The sequence below is a fragment of the Lepus europaeus genome, chromosome 17 (assembly GCF_033115175.1).
Source record: "Lepus europaeus isolate LE1 chromosome 17, mLepTim1.pri, whole genome shotgun sequence".
NCBI lineage: Eukaryota > Metazoa > Chordata > Mammalia > Lagomorpha > Leporidae > Lepus > Lepus europaeus.
Genome location: NC_084843.1, coordinates 55854544 through 55872452, shown reverse-complemented (window position 1 = coordinate 55872452; position 17909 = coordinate 55854544). Strand labels below are relative to the sequence as shown.

The 17909-nt window shown below is 37.2% G+C and overlaps 1 protein-coding gene across 1 annotated transcript in view; it reads left to right on the top strand.

The window, feature by feature from the left end:
- Window positions 1–17909, top strand: part of CTNNA3 (catenin alpha 3) — a 1620267-nt gene that overhangs the window by 1537833 nt on the left and 64525 nt on the right. The window contains exon 15 of the mRNA XM_062214092.1: window positions 14069–14174. Coding sequence (XP_062070076.1) covers window positions 14069–14174 — 106 coding nt within the window. The remainder of the gene's footprint in view (window positions 1–14068; window positions 14175–17909) is intronic.

The following is a 17909-nucleotide window of genomic DNA, read 5'->3' as shown; positions in this document are numbered from 1 at the left end:
AAAATATCCAAGTAAAAAATGTACAGCAACTAAATATAATGACTGAATTAAGGAAGAAATGAATGAATGGAGTAGTCTACTTTTTATTTAAGATTTACTTATTTATTTGAAAGAGTTACATAGAGAAAGGGAGAGACAGAGAGAATCTTTCATCTGCTAATTCACTCCTCAGATGTCCTCAATGGCCAGATCTGGGCCAGGAACCAGGTATTCTGAAGTCAGGAACCAGGTGCTTCATTCAAGGCTCCTACATGGGTGTCAGGGACACAAGGGCTTGGACAGTCTTCTCCTGCATTTCCCAGGCTGTTAGCAGGAAGCTGGATCAGAAGCAGAGCAGAAGGGATGCAACTGGTGCCCGTATGGGATGCAGGCACTGCAGGCAGCTGCCTTAATAGCTACTTCACAATGCCGACCCCTCTTCTCTTACCTATGTATCATTGGAGTTTTTTTTATCTAATACAGAAGACAATCATAACAGGCCTGGTTTTCTCTTTAGGATGTGATTTCCTTCTAGTCATATTGCAGAGAGCATGAGCTGTGCCTTTCTCTTGTCTCTATACATCATATATAACCTAGAAAATGTGTCTCACACATAATAAATAGTAATAATTTTTAAATGAATGCCTTAGTTAAAACTATTCATGGAACTGAATAGCTTTTGTTAAACAGTATTAATTTAGAGTCTTTTAGGATTAAAGATAGGAGAAAGGCTGTGTATTGATTCTTGGCCTCAGAGACAACAAAGGAAATTGGCAATCTATGATAGTAAAAGCATAGGGCAAGAAGTAGAAGTAACAGATTTGATTGATTCCTGCCAATTGATCTCTGCCAATTGCTGAAACTATGAACTTGATAAAATCTCTAGCTTACATGATCATTATGTATCTTCTTTTTTAATTGAGGCTAATGATCTCTGCCATTCCTTAAGCCTTGCTGGATTTGCATTAAATAATACGTGAGAAAGTGCTTTTTAGATTGTGAAATGCCAGTTAATACATCTTTTTATGAGTTTCATTAAAATTTCTGTAAAAATAAGAATCAGAAATTGATTTAATTTGTAATTAAAACAATGAGTATTTCCAGATTTAACTGTCAGGAAAACAGAGGGAGAAGTATTAAAAGAGGAAGAGAAGAAGAAAAGAATAAAAGATAAGTATAAAAGAGGAAATGTTTGGCACAGTGATTGACATAATTCTTGGGATGCCTGAATCCCGTATCAGAGTGCCTGGGTTCACGCCCTAGCTGTACTTCTGATTCCAGTTTCCTGCTAACGTGCACACACTGGAAGGCAGAAGAATGTGGCTCGGGTACTTGCATCCCTCCCACCCACATGGGAGACCTGGATTGATTTCTGGACTCCTGTCTTCCACTTGGCCCAGGGCTGGTTGTTGCAGCCATTTGGGGAGTGAGCCAGCATGAAAGGTCAATCTGTCTTTTCCTGTCTCTTTTGCTCATGTTCAAACAGATAAAGGGGAAATAAATAAAAAGATTTTTATAAATATAAGCATGGAAGAATAGAGGAGAACATGAAGAGCAAGAACATGAAATGTACAGAGTGAGATTACAAGGGGTATGCATGGCTGGGGAAAGCAGAGAAAAGGGAACAAAACCTAGGAAATAGAAAATAATTGTTTATCATGGGATTTGAGAGTAACTTATGATCACTGATAGGTTGAGATCCCTCCATTTCAAAAGATAAGATTGTGCATTTCCGTATAGTACAGGATTAGCCAAGAGGTGTCATCCATGGAAATGGATGAATCCAGATGCCGGAGTGACAAGCACCTAATCGTTGTTAAGATAAAAACTGTATCAACAATATATGTTCATGCTTACTAAGAATTTCTTCTCTAGTAGTTGATAGGAAATTTTATTTCCAAGTGCCCTAGTCTGGTGATAATCTGCCTTCTGGTGGTGAACCAGGTCCTTTAGAGTTGCCAATCTAATCAGAAGTGCAGAGGGCTGGTTATCCAGTCTGGCACAGCTGAAGACCCTGCCATTCCATTAAGCCTGGTCTGGGACACTTCCCCACAGTTAGTTATTGTGTGTGTGGCATAATAATGTGAACATAATTTTGAAAGAAAATTAAATCATTAATCTCACTTTGGTGACACTTGAGAGCCATCTGAGTGCATGGAAAACTGGCTGTTATAAAGGATACCCAAGCTTGATTCTCAGAATACAGAATGCAACCTACAGTTCTCAGCCTTTGAAGTATTTTCCATGTTTCTAGAAATAGTGACCGTGATTAAAATAAGCTACTCTTTTGTTCCTTGGGTGTTTTTTAAAACTGTTATTAATAACCATGTTTTCTGGTTTTAAATTTGAGTTCTCCTTTCCCCTTTAGTTCTTTGCTGGTCTGTTAAAAAATCCTAAAAATAGTTCTTGATGAATTTAGTACAACATCTGTACTCACAGGAATAAACTGCTTTTTAGTTGTTCTCTAACTAGCATAATGTTTCCTTCTGTAAAATGCAGATTCTAAACTAAGGAGCAATACATACATATATTTATGGCTGTCTACAGTTTCTGTTCAGAAATAATTTAGAAATGGAAAAGGATATGTTAAAGATGATTATAATATGTTGAAGGTGCATGCAGATTAAACAAATGGAATAAAATATTTCAGGATAATCACTCATTGTCTAATTTTAGTTATTCAAACATAATATTCCATTGTGAATTTGACCTTTATTTTGAACCTTCAGAATAAAGTAAAACTTCATTATTTCAATCTCTTATCCTGTATGTGTTGCAATAATCTTTTAATAATACCTGCTACAGCCAAGAATATAACTACAAGTCAAAATTATGAAGATAACTTTGTGACTCAAAGGAATTCATTCATTTATATACTGAAATTCATAATTTTGGAAGAGCTGTAATAAGCAAGTCCAATGTTCTTCCTGCTTCCAGCCGCCCTAGGAAACCCAAGCATGAATCATCTATGGACCATGCCCTCAACAAACTTAGTATCTTTCTCACAGCTGAGAAATCTATCTATATATATATGTTATACTAGGGTGGAAGGGGTGACAGTATAAGAGAGGTACAGAGAAGATGATGAGAATTTCCAAAAGGATCAAAATCTGCTTCCTGCTTTGGAGAACAGGTAGAGTCTCCTGGAAAATACAACATTTGAGCTGTGCTTTTAAATATTAATCTCCAAAATGGAGCTATAAGAACATTTGAACAGTGGAAAAGTATTGTCAATCATATTGATATTTGTTATCTAAAGCATAGGGATTGTACCTTAGCAGTATTTAATACATGATTGGCACTGATGCTCTCCTTTGGGGTATATCCCAGAGAAGAGAGCTCCAGTCTCTTAAAGGGCTTTGTGCGGGTCTTTTTTCATTCAGCATCCCTCACCATTAGCAAAATTCATGTGAACTACACTGAATCTGTTCTGTTTTTATTAATATCACATTAATATGAAAAGTGAAACAAATACAAAAAATCATGTATGCCTGCTTTTCTAGATTTTTGAATTATGGAATTATTTTTTTAAAAATTTTAAGATAAACTATAGGTTGAGAATATCTAAACAGGAAGCCCAAACAAAGAACAAGATGTCAGAGTTTACAGTTCTCATTTGTAAGAGATGTTGGCCAGCACACTACAAAATCAAATCAATGCGTTCATCACTATTTACAAGGACTATAACAGTACAATGAACTGTCAAGAGAAGTACTTCAAATAGGTATTTGCAACCTCCAATAATCACTCTAAGTTTTTCCTAAGGAAATGTTGTATCTTGAGATTGTTTTTAATGGCATTATCATGAACAAGATATTTAAAATAGAGTTTTATCTTTATTGATCCCTTTATATATTTCTGCATATTCTTTCATATGTGCAATTTACAAACATGGTAGTACACATGTAAATGAATACACATATACAGAGGCTGTAAGTACACCATGTGCCATTTCAGTATCGGCCAAATGAAGGCCTTGAAACCACTTGTGTGCCTAAAACTGTGCAGAACCAAATCTCATTGTGAAAGAGGCGATGCCTTTGAGATGCCAGGTCCTGGAGTAAGCATATTAGCCTTCTCTGAGCTGATCCCATAGAACAGTAACATTCTTAAGTGTTTTAGCCTTCTGGGGAAAAATCATTTTCTCCATTGAGGGTGGTGCAGAGTTATTCAGCACCAGAGTGTACAACACCAAACTGAATTCTATTAGCTGCTTCCTGAAAGCAGCGAAGGAATTTGTATTTTATTCACAGTATCCTTTCCATCACAGGGCTCTTCGTTTTCTCACTCTTTATTCTTTTCTTCCTAAATAAGCCAACTTAATTGGAGGTTTAGAGTCTCATATTTAAAGGAAGATTTTTAAACAAGAAACACTGGGATTTAGGGAGTTCTAGGCAGGAGAGAAAGGCAGCTGTCTTAATCTTGCTTGATACGCTCGACCCCATCATTAAAGACTTCAAAAGAATTTTGGAAAAACTTTCAGTCCTATGATCAGGAAGAGAGAACTGGCAGACCTTGAATGAAATAGATCTTTGGTAGAAAAGGGTGGAGGAATGTGTGGCTTAATCCATCCTGACATGGTGACCCAAGGCATACTCCTGGGCCAATGCCAAAGCATCCACACCTTCTAACAGACAGCAAAAAGTCTAGGAAGAAAGAAAAAAAGCTGAATAAAGAAGGAAGGAAATATAAGCTTAGCTTATATGTCTTTCAGTCTGGTACCAGCATGCGATCCTTCATACTGAGCCATCTGTTATCAAAGCAGGTTTCAAGTACTTAAGTATGGTGTAAGTCTGTTATCCCAAGGCAAGAAACTTTGAGGGCAAGAGCACATACAGATGAGAAAGGGGATAATAATGTGGACATACCTGGACACGACACTGGATAATTACTGAAATATAACTTCAGCTGCTCTCAATGAGGAGACATTAAGTATTCTCTCAATAGATAACTGGGCGTGAGGCCTGACAAAGGAGAAAATAAAACAATAATAATGATGAAGTTGATGATGATGTATGTCAGGACTACAGCTGATTACTTCCGTTTGAAAATCATCACCTATTTATTTTAAAAACATCAATTTAAGGTCAATGTACAACAATTCAATAAAGCATGGAAATCGATTAAAAGCAGAAATAATGGCACATTAACATGAAAACAAGCTGTATAAAGCAACATGTCTGAGTTCACACTCACTATGAATAGGCCAGTTGAAAAAGGTAGACTTTACCATATCACTGTATCAAATCGGACTAGAGGAGAGGGGCATGCCAAAAGTTGGCTCTCTGGGTCTCACCATCTCAGAAACAGCAAGACCTGCGACTAGTGGCAACAGTACCCAATCTACTAACTGTGATAAGTTTCATTTAAGTTAGTGGCACTTTTGTGTTTATAGATTTCTTCATCTGGACCTTAGGATAACATTGCACTGTGACCAGAGTAAAAAGTGAGTTGGTAGGCTTTGAGAAGTTCAAATGCCAAATAAATAATAGCTGAATTATTTTATTTTCATAAACTGAAGTGATCATTTTCTGAACCCATAAAATTTGGCCTGATATTACAAGAGCAAGTACAGCCAGTATATTAGAATTGTTTAAGGGGAAGCTAGAAAAAATGCCCAGGCTCTGCAAGAGATTGTGCCCATGATTAATGCTGAGGCTATGCCAACAGGAAAGAGAGGGACTCCCACAGTCAGAGACTGTGGTTGTATTTACAGTACATTGGCTTTGATTAATGTGTGCACTCAGAGAAGGAATGTGTAGAAGGCAAGAAAAGACCTGTTTTCAAATGTTGATGCCTAGTACAGATTTCTCATGTCCTGAGAAGGTGTTAATAAATAACGACTTGCAGTCTATTTTGGGGAGAGAGGAGAGACCACGGTGGGGGTATCTTTCCCATACATGAGCAAAGATTCAAATTGCTGCTTTTTTTTTTCTTTGTCATTTTCATTTTTATCCACATTTCACAGTTTCAGGAACCAAATGCATCCAAGAAGATTCTTAATTGGTTTTAAATATAATGTTGAATGCAATAGATAAAGTTTCTGAATGCTTTGTTAAAACATGTTTAAGAGATTTCAAGTCCTCTAGGTCTGAGAGAGGAAATAAATACATATAAGAGTCACCCAAAAAACTTTCCCCATCTTCCTGAGAACAGCACTCCTTCTCCCTTCTTGCCCTATGCCACAGTCTGATGTGCTTTTAGGGTGAGTTTCATGTGTAGTATCAGTAGAAGAAAATGGCAGATAAAAATTAATATGTGGTATATAGGGGAGAGGGGATAGCACCAGGCACATAAAATGGCTCCTAGGTTTTCTCAGATCTCCAGGTTTCTCCAGTTTACCCACTTTGGTGTGAATTGTAGGTAAAGGAGCATTCAGCAAGCAATCCATTAAGAACCAAGAACCTTATGATTTTACTGCCATTTGGAATAACATACATCATGTTGAAAAATAATTACCTATTAGAGAACAACTAGTAGAATACTATTAACTTGCCCCAGCTGATTTGATCTAACCACAAAAACCAGTAGCTTCCTCAGTAGTGCCACCTTTGACTACTTGGTAGTAATGCTTGAGGATTGTGGTAGGCTGAATAAAGGCCCTCCAAACTATCCATCTCCTAATTTCCAGAACCCGTGCCTATTATCTTATATGGCAAACGGGACTTTGCATATGTAACTACATGAAGAAATCTGAGACGGAGATATTATCTTGGATTAGTTGAGTAAGTCTGATGATAACATAAGGGCCCCAACAAGAGGGAGCAAGAAAACATTGATGTGATGACAGCAGCAGAAATGACCATGAGGTGCTTTAAAGACAAATGAAGGAAACATAAGAAATGCAGGCAGCCACCACAGGCATAAGTCAGTGGAATGGGTTCTCTCCCCAGAACCTCAAAATGGAACCAGCCCCACTGACACTTTGACATTAGCCCAGTGAAACTTGTTTCTGACTTCTGACCTCCAGAAATGTAATATAATATATGAGTGTTATTTTAAACCACTGACTTCATGGTGTTTTGTTACAGCAGTAACTGAAAACTAATAGAAGGGTCCTGCGAAGGTTTAGGAGAACAATTGATAACAGTTATGATTTTTAGAGGGTGCAGTAAGACCTAGGATAAATACAACTACCAACTTTTAGTTTTCCCTTTAGGTTAACACAGAAATTTCCTAGGCATAAGAGAGTGACAATATTTTTTTTTTTTTTTGCTAATAATGGCTGAGGTCAATAGAAAAAAAATTTCTACCTAAAACTCACAATTTTCACTAATTCTAAGCTTCACAGTGACTTTGTAGTTAGTTCTAGAAAACATCTGATGGTCAATCTTGGTCCCCCACAACTAGACTATTTGTCTCCATGAACCATAAGTCCAATTGGGAGAGAAAAAGATTACAGCTGTTTTCCCTAGATGTGTCTACTTTCATACCCAAATGGGACAGATGAAAAGGGAAAGACAAAGATACATGTCAGATTGCTGATAAAAGAAATTGAACAAAAGAAGGGGTATTTCATTTAGTAGCCCTTTCAGGTAGATAGAGAATGATGCTTTAGTAGGACTGCACTCAGAAAAATGTCTGGGGATCTCTTGTTCTTGATTATTTCTTTGCACTATATGAAATATTTTACTACACACACATATATACTCACATATACACACACATTAAATACATAGTGAAAACAAAGGTAGGATTAGAATTAAAATTAATAATCTGTTTAGCAAAATTTGGGCAGTATTGAGAAGTATACATTGAATTCCAGTGCAAAAAATGCATACTTACAGAAAACCTAAGATGGTATTTTCACCATGTGATTCAGTTTTAACTGCCTCCAAAAGTAATAATGATTTGACTCCTTATTAATCAATTTAAACTGTCCTGTATTGATTTACCTTGAAGAAAACATAAGGAACTGTCAGCTTCCACGATTCAAAGGCAAAGACAATAGATTTTAGTAGCCCAGTCGGCATATGAGGCAGACAAAATGTGATGTGCATAATTAGAGTACCCATGATGTGAATGACAACTTTTAAATTTGTGTTGAATAAAACTGCTTAACTCTATATATCAGGAACGGATATAAGAATTGAGAAAGAACATTAAGCAATTGTAACAGTGCTGGCAATATAATAACCATACAATAAAGTTTTTTATTAAATATGCTTTCTGTAGGAAATTACATAGAGTTGTAGTAAAATCCTCATTCTTGGAAAGAGCTAGAGTAAACCGTCTGTCTAACTGACCTCTATTTTGCCCAAATTTTGCTAAACAGATTCTTAATTTTAATTCTAATCCTACCTTTGTTTTCACTATGTATTTAATGTGTGTATACATGTGTAAATATGTGTATATATGTGTATATATATATATATATATATATTTGGCCCTCCATTAAATACTCCCCTCAATTCTACAGCCCAGAATTTGATGTGAAACTAACAGGTGAAGTGTAAATTAGAGGAAGTTAAGGACTGAAAGCATAAAGAAAAAGAGAGATTTATAGGTCAGATCTTTTTTTAGCAAACTAATTTGTATATTTGAGAAAAAGAATCTCTACTCCCTGTGCGCGCACACACCACACACACACACACAGCATCAGCAACAATAAGTAAAATTATTCTTCCAGAATGATCCTCAAAAAATAACTCTAAACTAAGCCTCTCCTCATTTCATAAACAAACACAACATTAAGCATGACAGGCTATTATTATCATTCAAAGAATAAATCTTTTGTAATTTTTGTTTTTAAAAATAGGCCATCTACATTGTGACCATTTCAAAATAAAAAATATAATTGGTCTTGTGCCCAGCAGAGTATATGCCTCATAATTTCAGCTGTACTAGTAAAAGGCCTTGATTCTTTCCCAACTTTCCCCTTCTACCTGGCAACATCAAAATTTCCTTTCACAAAGAATACAGTAATTTGTTGCTAAAATTAAAACTATAAAAGAATTTTAACACCTCTGGGAATATATTCAGTAGAGATTCACAAAACTCTATTTTCTTTTTTTTTTTCTTTAACTGAGCTTAAATATAATACATTTCCCAGCCTTTTTTGTAGCCACGTGACTGTGTGTCTGAATTCTGGAATGTGGGTTGGAGTGATGTTTTTCAATTCCTTTCCAACCCTCCTATGAAAGAAAGGCTCTATTCACATTTTTCCAGTGTTGGATGTCTAGGTACAATGGATCCAGAATGTGCTCTGAGACTTCACAGAGAGGAATTCTTGTATTTAGAAGGTACTCACATTCTTAACTGACTATGTGGTATGCTTTCCGTATCACAACTTATCTTGGATAAGATATGAGAGGGAACAAACAGTATTGTATTAAGTCAAGAAGACTTTTTGATCTTTTTATTGAAGTTAGGCTGCTCTGAATAGTATGGACCACAAGGAGCTTATATAATACTCAGGAGGATATTTTCACTCTTTAATGGAACAACAATTGTTTTGCAGACTTAATTCCCAAAGGTTTCTTAGAATATTAATTACTCAAGGTGATTGTTAGCTGATTACTTAATAGCCAGTTTTATAAGGAATTTTATAGGGTCCTCAGAACCTGAGATGGTACTTTATAAGAAAAAGTAATATTCAGAGGGAGAAGGTTGCCTAATTAAAGTTTCATATTTGCATATTAGAGGAATATTGTGTGCTTGCTTGAGTCTGATGCATCTCTTCTTCCTATTGTTTCTGGTCACTTCCATGATAATTACTTTTTTTTTCTTTTGTATCTATTATGGTATTAAAAGAAAAGGAATTCTGATAGTACACCTTGTAGAGCTAAATACTTAATCCTAGAAAGTTATACTACCACAAAGATCTATCACTAAATGTAAATAAACTATGTGAAAGAAGTTAAAGAACAATCTTGAAAAATAAGAGCAAGTACATAAACACACACACACACACACCTCGAGTTTATGTGTGTATGTATTTTATGTTTTTTCCTTGGTTAAATGATATTATGAATGGACAAATCTGTACAAAGTAATACTGTCGGCAAGTATAGTAAGGAACTCAATGTCATCTTTTCCATTGATATTCCCTGGCAACTATGCTAATATTTAAATTAAAAATCCAAAAGATGAAGTTTGACAAAATATCATTGGTGAAAATAGAAAGAAAAGAGAAAATTAATGTTGTGATGAGCACCTAACATGTACCAAACTTGTAAATGCTAGATTTGATAACATTATAAAAATATCATAATCATTTTTCAAATTTGTTTGAGAGGCAGAAAGACAGAGGAAAAAGGATAAATGGACAAGAGATCTTCCAACTGCAGGTTCACTCTCCAAATACAATATAATGAGAGCTGTGCTTGGGGTGGAGTTAGGAGCTGGGAGCTCAACACTGTTCTCCCATAAAGGTGGTAGGAACCCAATTACTTAATCCATCACTGCTGCCTGCCAAGGTTTATAATAGCAGGAAGCTGAAATTAGAAGCTGGAGCCAGGAATCAAACCCAGGTATTTGGATGTGGAACATGGGTGTCTTAACGATTAGGCTAAATAACTACTCCCTAATTTTTTTTTTTAATGAAGAGAAAATAAATTCAAATAGCAGTCATTTACCCAAGATGGCCTGGCTGGTAAGGCATAGGACTGGGATCCAGGTGAAATGTATTTTCTGAGTCCATATTCATTTCATGTACTCTTTAGAGCATAAAATTTGAATATTATCAATAAATAAATATAACTATGTCTAAAAAGCAGCCAAAGATGGCTACTTGGGCAACTGCACCCATGTAGGAGACCTGGAAGAAGCTCCTGGCTTTGGCCTGGCCCAGCCCTGGTCCTGGCAGCCATATGGGGAGTGAACCAGTAGATGGAAGGCCTCTTTGCTCTCTCTCTCTGTCTCTCTTTATTTCTTTCTATAACTCTTTCAGTAAACGAATAAACCTTTAAAACCAAAATAGTTTAAAAATTTAACTGACAAATAATTTGCTAAATATTTTTTCATTTACCACATGATGTTTTGAAATATATATACATGGTGGGATGGCTATTTTTACATATGCATTACATCACGTAGTTGTCATTTGGCAGGCCTTCCACTTTATAACATGATCTGCCCTCCTTTGAGGGAAATAGATTATTTTAACCACTGTTTATTAAAAGTGTCTGGCCTCTGGTTTCATTTAAATGTTTCCTATCTCAACTCCTTCTTCCTCTGGGTCTCTTTCTCTGTAGGATTCAATTCAGTGATTTAAGACACAGTTTGCTGACAAGAGATCCTGAGAACCCATTATGAAAATGAAGGCAGCAAACAACCTTTGAATGTATTTCCCAATTTAAAAGCCTTCATGACATAGCACATTTCGGGCTGAGATTGTTAAAAATTTATCATAGTTTCAGTAATTGTAGCTTACTCTGGAAGCTTGGCATGATGTACAATCATTTGTAAAATGTATATTTTGTTTGGCACTCAGTAGGAAGCTTGCCAGGCAATACATTTAATTAAGAACCTTGGAGAGAGAAAAACTGTGGTCTGTCATAGTGTGTTATCATTTACTTTTAAGTTCTGAAAGTTATTGTTATTTTAGGACAGTGGCTTTGTAATAAGGTATGTATTTAAGGTTAGAGGTAATTTCCCTTTTATCGGCTCAGAGTTTTTATATAAGGAAATATATTATTTTGAGCATTAGCTGCATTCCTTAAATATAACTCATTGTCTATTGTTCAAGCTATGAGTACCTTAGCTGCTCTCCTTAGAAACAACCTTTGTCCATTGTTTAAGACCTTGAAAATTGATGCATTGCCTTGTGGGAGCTTAGACAGCTTTATTTAAGTTTAACTTTCTCTGGAGATGCATAGAAATAATGAAATGCAATGCCTTTCTTGAACATAACCATGTACATAACATTGATTCCTCCCTGATGCATAAAGTAAATTTGGTAAGAGCAACTCAAATATTGTAATGATGAACGTTGATTTTTTTTCTCCCTTATATTACAAAGCTACCTGTATTAGCAGATTCAGACGGGTGTGATGATAACCATCTCTGAGGGTGGGTTTTCTCTGTGTTAGACACCCCATTCTGTTTTTACAGGAAGACTTGTTTATAACAATTTTGAGAGGCATCACGGGGAAAAGATACTGCAAGGACCGTTTTAGACATATAAAGCCCAAGCTTTTTGGTGTTCAGTGTTTCAGGTATAGAATTCTCTAATTATTTAACTTCACTTGACCTATCTCTGTGTTTTATCACTGCATAGCAATGCTCTTAATGAACAAAGATTTTCCTCTAATAACAGATCTTACCTGATTTTACCATAGGGCATCACCCTCAAGATTTGTCCCGTGTATAAATAAGACATGGAGATAGATTGTTTCCACTCTATTTCTCTCTCTCTCTGTCTCTCTCTCTCTTTTTTAAAGATTTATTTATTTGAAAGACAGAGTTACAGAGAGAGGTGCACATGCACACACAAACACACACAGAGAGAGAGAGAGGAGAGAGAGAGAGAGAGAGAGGGAGAGAGAGAGGTTTTCCATCCTCTAGTTCACTTCCCAGATGGCTGCAATTGCCAGGAACTGTACTTATTTGAAGCCAGGAGCCAGCAAGAGCTTCTTGCAATTCTCCCATGAGGGTGTAGGGGCCCAAGGACTTGGGCCATCTTCTACTGCTTTCCCAGGCCATAGAAGAGAACTGGAACAGAAGTGGAGCATCTGGGACTTGAAAAGGTGTCCATAGGCCAGCGCTGTGGCTCAATAGGCTAATCCTCCGCCTGCGGTGCTGGCACACTGGTTCTAGTCCCAGTCAGGGTGCAAGATTCTGTCCTGGTTGACCCTCTTCCAGGCCAGCTCTCTGCTATGGTCCAGGAGTGCAGTGGAGGATGGCCCAAGTCCTTGGGCCCTGCACCCGCATAGGAGACCAGAAGAAGCACTCTGGCCTCAGAGTCAGCCCATAAGGCATTCAGACCTGGCTAAAAAGCCCATGAGAGTATTTCAGGCATGGAAAGTCAAGGCCCTGTGGCAAAAAAAAAAAAATGACCTAAATGAAAGATCTCTGTGAGTGAGATCCCAGTGGAAAGAACTGGCCATCAAAGAAGGAGGTACCTTTCTCTGAAGGGAGGAGAGAACTTCCACTTTGACTATGGCCTTGTCTAAAATGTTGGGGTTGGTGAACTCTAGAGGCTTCCATAGCCTTGGCAGCTCATGACAAGAGCCTTGGGTGATTACTGACATCATAAATAAGAGTGTCAATTGTTAAATCAACTACAGGAGTCACTGTGCACTTAGTCCTCATGTAGAATCTCTGTGCTTAATGTGCTGTACTATGTGAATTAACGGTAAAACTACTACTAAAACAGTACTCTATACTTTGTGTGTCTGCATGGGTACAAACTGTTGACATCTTTATTTAGTAAATACTAAATAGATCTTCTGTATATAAAGATAATTGAAAATGAATCTTGATGGAGAATGGGATGGGATGGGATGGGAGAGGGAGTGGGAGATGGAATGGTTGCGGGTGGGAGGGAGGGTATGGGGGAAAAAGCCACTGTAATCAAAAAGTTGTACTTTGTAAATTTATATTTATTAAATAAAAGTTTAAAAAAAGAAATTAGTGCCTATCATCCTTGGAATGACTTTGTATGTTGGGTGGAAAATGGTTGCTTTGTGTTTTGCTCAATCTGATATGAGGGTACTTTAACAAATTCATGCAAAATGACATGAGAAGTTAAGTTTATTTGGTACAAAAATTTTAAAAATCATGCATACAGTTTTTTAAAATATGTGAACGCATATTAGGAAAAACTTGTGCATGAATTTCATATTGTTTTGGCACCAAAATAAAGGCATCTTTTAGTTGGAGTGAGGTTTACTATAATAAACAGCTGGGAAAGAAGATCAAAACAAGTTCGTGTTCCCTGCAGTACTTCCTGAATCTTAATACAATAGGACTTCAGTTTTGTTTTTCATTTTTCATGTAATAGTGAAGTCTGATTGAATGATTGGGTCCTTTCCAAGACCAATGTCAGTGCTTGGAATGCAAATCATTGATTTACATTGATATTTGGATATCTATGCCTACATATATTGTTCCTGCACCACAGCAACTCAAATTCTTTTAATTTCAGGGGTAAAGGACCTCTAAAGCATACAACTGAAGTGATCTATGCAGCTAAAATGATTTCAGAATCAGGATCAAGAATGGATGTCCTAGCTCGGCAGATTGCCAACCAAGTAAGTCACTTTATATGGGCCTGGTGAATGTCCATGCTAATTGCTCTTTGCCATTGAAACTTTGATTAGGACAATGCTGGATTTTACTGTATGGGATCATTTTCCCCTAAACTTTAAGGGAATTATTTGTTTTATTTTTTATTTATTCTTTGTTCATGTGAAAAAGCAGAGAGAGGGGGAGGGAGAAACAGAGAAATCTCCCATCTGTTGTTTCATCCCTCAAATGCTCCCAATAGCCCAAGCTAAGTCAGACTGAAGCCAAGAGCCTGGATCTCAATAGGAGTCTCCTACATGGTTAGGAAGGACCTTTGTACTTAGCCATGGTTACCTCCCAGGCTATAACTGCATGTGGAACTGGGACTTTAGCCAGTTACTCTGACATGGGATTCAGGTACCCAATTGTTGTCTTAACTGCTGCAACATATACCTATCCCATTTTTAATTTTATTACATTATTAATGTATTAGTAACTTGACAAGTCTGAAGAAGCTTAATTGTTCTAGGGTGGATTTTTTAGGTTTAAATATCCTCATTTTTTTAAACATAAGCTTTTCAGCTTCAGATATACTCAATTTGTTTTAATTGTAATAACCAAACAGTTGTTTTTCATTGATACCTTATATTTTTTATTTTTGTTCCTCAGAAATCAGTATGTTTTAAAATTCTGTTATGTTAGAATTTACGTGTCAACACTATATTTAAGCATTCTATGTAAAATTAAAAGGCAAATAATGATTAGTGGAATTTTAAATTAAAGCTAAAAAATGAAGAAAGTGTGTTCTTTGTTTTAGAGATTTATTTATTTATTTGAAAGGCAGAGTTACAGAGGAAAGGAGAGAGAGGGGGTGAGAAAGAGAGAGAGAGAAGAGAGAGGAGACACACGCACACACAGAGAGAGAGAGAGAGAGAGAGAGATCTTCCATCTGCTGGTTCACTCCCCAAATGGCTGCAACGACCTGAATTGGGCCGATCTGAAGCCAGGAGCCAGGAGCTTCTTCCAGGTCTCCCATGTGGATGCAGGGGACAAGGACTTGAGCCATCTTGTACTGCTTTCTCAGGACATAGCAGAGAGCTGGATTGGAAGTGGAGCAATTGGGACTTGAACCGGCACCAGGGTATATGGCATGCCGGCCCTGCAGGCTGCTGCTTTACCCAGTTTGCCATAGCACTGGCCCCAGAAAGTATATTCTTATAAAAACTAGAATTTCTAAACACTTCTGTTACCTTTCCTTGTATTTCTCACAACCCTATTCTAATTTTTAAACAGCAGCTACATTATTAGACTTTCCTTATGTCTGATTTTAATTGAAAAATCTGTCAGTTCCATAAGTTAGCATACTGGGAGAATAAATTAATATTTCAGAATGGGGTATAATATCCCTTTGAAGCTTTTATATTATATTCAAGTTCATAATATATATTTATTTCCCTTTAGGGGAAACACTTTTTTTTTTTTTAACTTTTATTTAATGAATATAAATTTCCAGTGTACAGCTTATGGATTACAATGGCTTCCCCCCCCCCATAACTTCCCTCCCACCCGCAACCCTCCCCTCTCCCGCTCCCTCTCCCCTTCCATTTGCATCAAGATTCATTTTCAATTCTCTTTATATACAGAAGATCAATTTAGTATAAAGATTTCAACAGTTTGCACCCACATAGAAACAAAGTGAAACATACTGTTTGAGTACTAGTTATAGCATTAAATCACAATGTACAGACATTAAGGACAGAGATCCCACATTAGGAGCAAGTGCACAGTGGCTCCTGTTGTTGACCCAACAAATTGACACTCTAGTTTATGGCGCCAGTAACCATCCTAGGCTGTCGTCATGAGTTGCCAAGGCTATGGAAGCCTTCCAAGTTTGCCGACTCTGATCATATTTAGACAAGGTCATAAAAGACAGAGTGAGGATAGTAACCAATGATCCTAAGAGTGGCATTTACCAGGTTTGAACAATTATATAGCATTAAGTGGGGAAGAGGACCATCAGTACACACATGTTGGGAGTAGAGCCATTGGTGGTAGAGGTTATGATTACAAAGGAATGAGGCCCAAGTGCACTAGACAGGGCCTAGAACAAAGGACAGAGTCATTATTAGAGGAGCTAAGAAAGGTGCTGTCTAAGCTACAATGAAGTTTTCTGATTGAGAGGCAAATAGAACCTGATAGAAGGGGCTTGATAATAATCTGGTGGGCTTCAGGCCTTGTAAATTCAGAGGCCAAGACCTATCTATCTCTTCACATGGGGTATATCTTAAGGGAGGTGTGAACCTCCTAGGGGAAGGCACTCTGTTGACTTTCATTACTTGGCTGGCCTGGGAGGAGAGCTGGCCAGGTAAAGGCAGGGGGCATCTCTAACAAGAAATTTACAGTTCTGCCTGCAATGTTGCTGACCCTACTTGACCATCCCCTCAGCTGCAGTGGTCACTTTGGAAGTTGGGCTGAGTGAAGGGCTTTTCAGCTTAGAGCCAATAAGATCTGTGGCTCTGACCTGGGCATCCTTCGACTCCAGGGCAGGTCCATTTCCAGTGATCCAACTCTTGGCAGAGCTGCCAGGGCTCTTCACAAGCTGACTTCTGCTGAAGCCCAGGCTTACCACTTTGAAAGCCACTGCAGTGGACTGGCCTGTTGGGTCTCCTTGAGGGCAGATCACTGTACAGATCAGCCATTAATAGGCCTGCCACCCATTGCTTCTGATGCCTAGCTTTCTTTTCCTCCTGGTTTGTGTTAAAGCAGACCAGAGGATGCAAGTCAAGGGAGTGCCCGTTTCCCATCTCTAATCTTCGGTGGCCTGAACTACAAGTCTATAGTCACAGGCATGTTCTGTAGTAGTTTTTCTAAGGTAGACAATGCCCATGAGGAAAATTATATTCTCACTTTAAAACTTTCTTTCCCTTTTGTCTGAAAGGGAGGTTTTTTTCTACTTACTGTATACTTCGCTGATGGCAAAGTGAATCAAGCTATGAGATTATTATTTGAGTTCTTATTTTGGCTATGCTATTGCAGAAAAATGTTAGCCATCTCTTTTATAAGGTCTAAAGATTAAATTGTGCATCCTACAGATTCCTTCATAATAGAGTTAGTTTCCTACCTTGAAGAGAATAGAGAAATGAAAGAACAAGTTGGGCTTAGAATAGAGAAATGAGGGAGCAAGTCCTAGATCGCTTGCTGACAATTTAAAATTATAAACTCATCAACCAACAAGAGGCACTTGCTTACTTCACAGTATTTTTGAAAGCACCTGTAGGATTTTACAAGTATTTAACCCTTTAAGCCTCTGGGGCTTTCTCATTAAGATAACTATCATGTCTCCAAAATATCTGGTTGAAATAAGATTTCTTAAAATCATGACATAACATAGACCAAATTTGATCATTGTTACAAGGTGATTATTCAAATTTTTGAAAAAAGCACATATTTAAATAACCCATAGCTCTTAATAAAATTCAGCTGTTTTTGAACAATTAGCATTTAACAGACATCAAGAGAACATAATAGATTACTTTAACACATTGCTTTAACAGAGCATCAGAGTTTAATTCTATGTCAAAGAGAAATTGAGCTTCCTGTGATCTTTTGCTGTGAGGTTTCCTTCCTTTACCTTCTTTCATACTGGTGACCATGTTTCTGTGTTTCTGTGTGTAAGACATCTTTAAGCATCTTTTGCAGGGCAGGATGAGTGGCAACAAATTCTTTCAGTTTCTGTTTGCTATGAAAAGTCTTAATTTCAC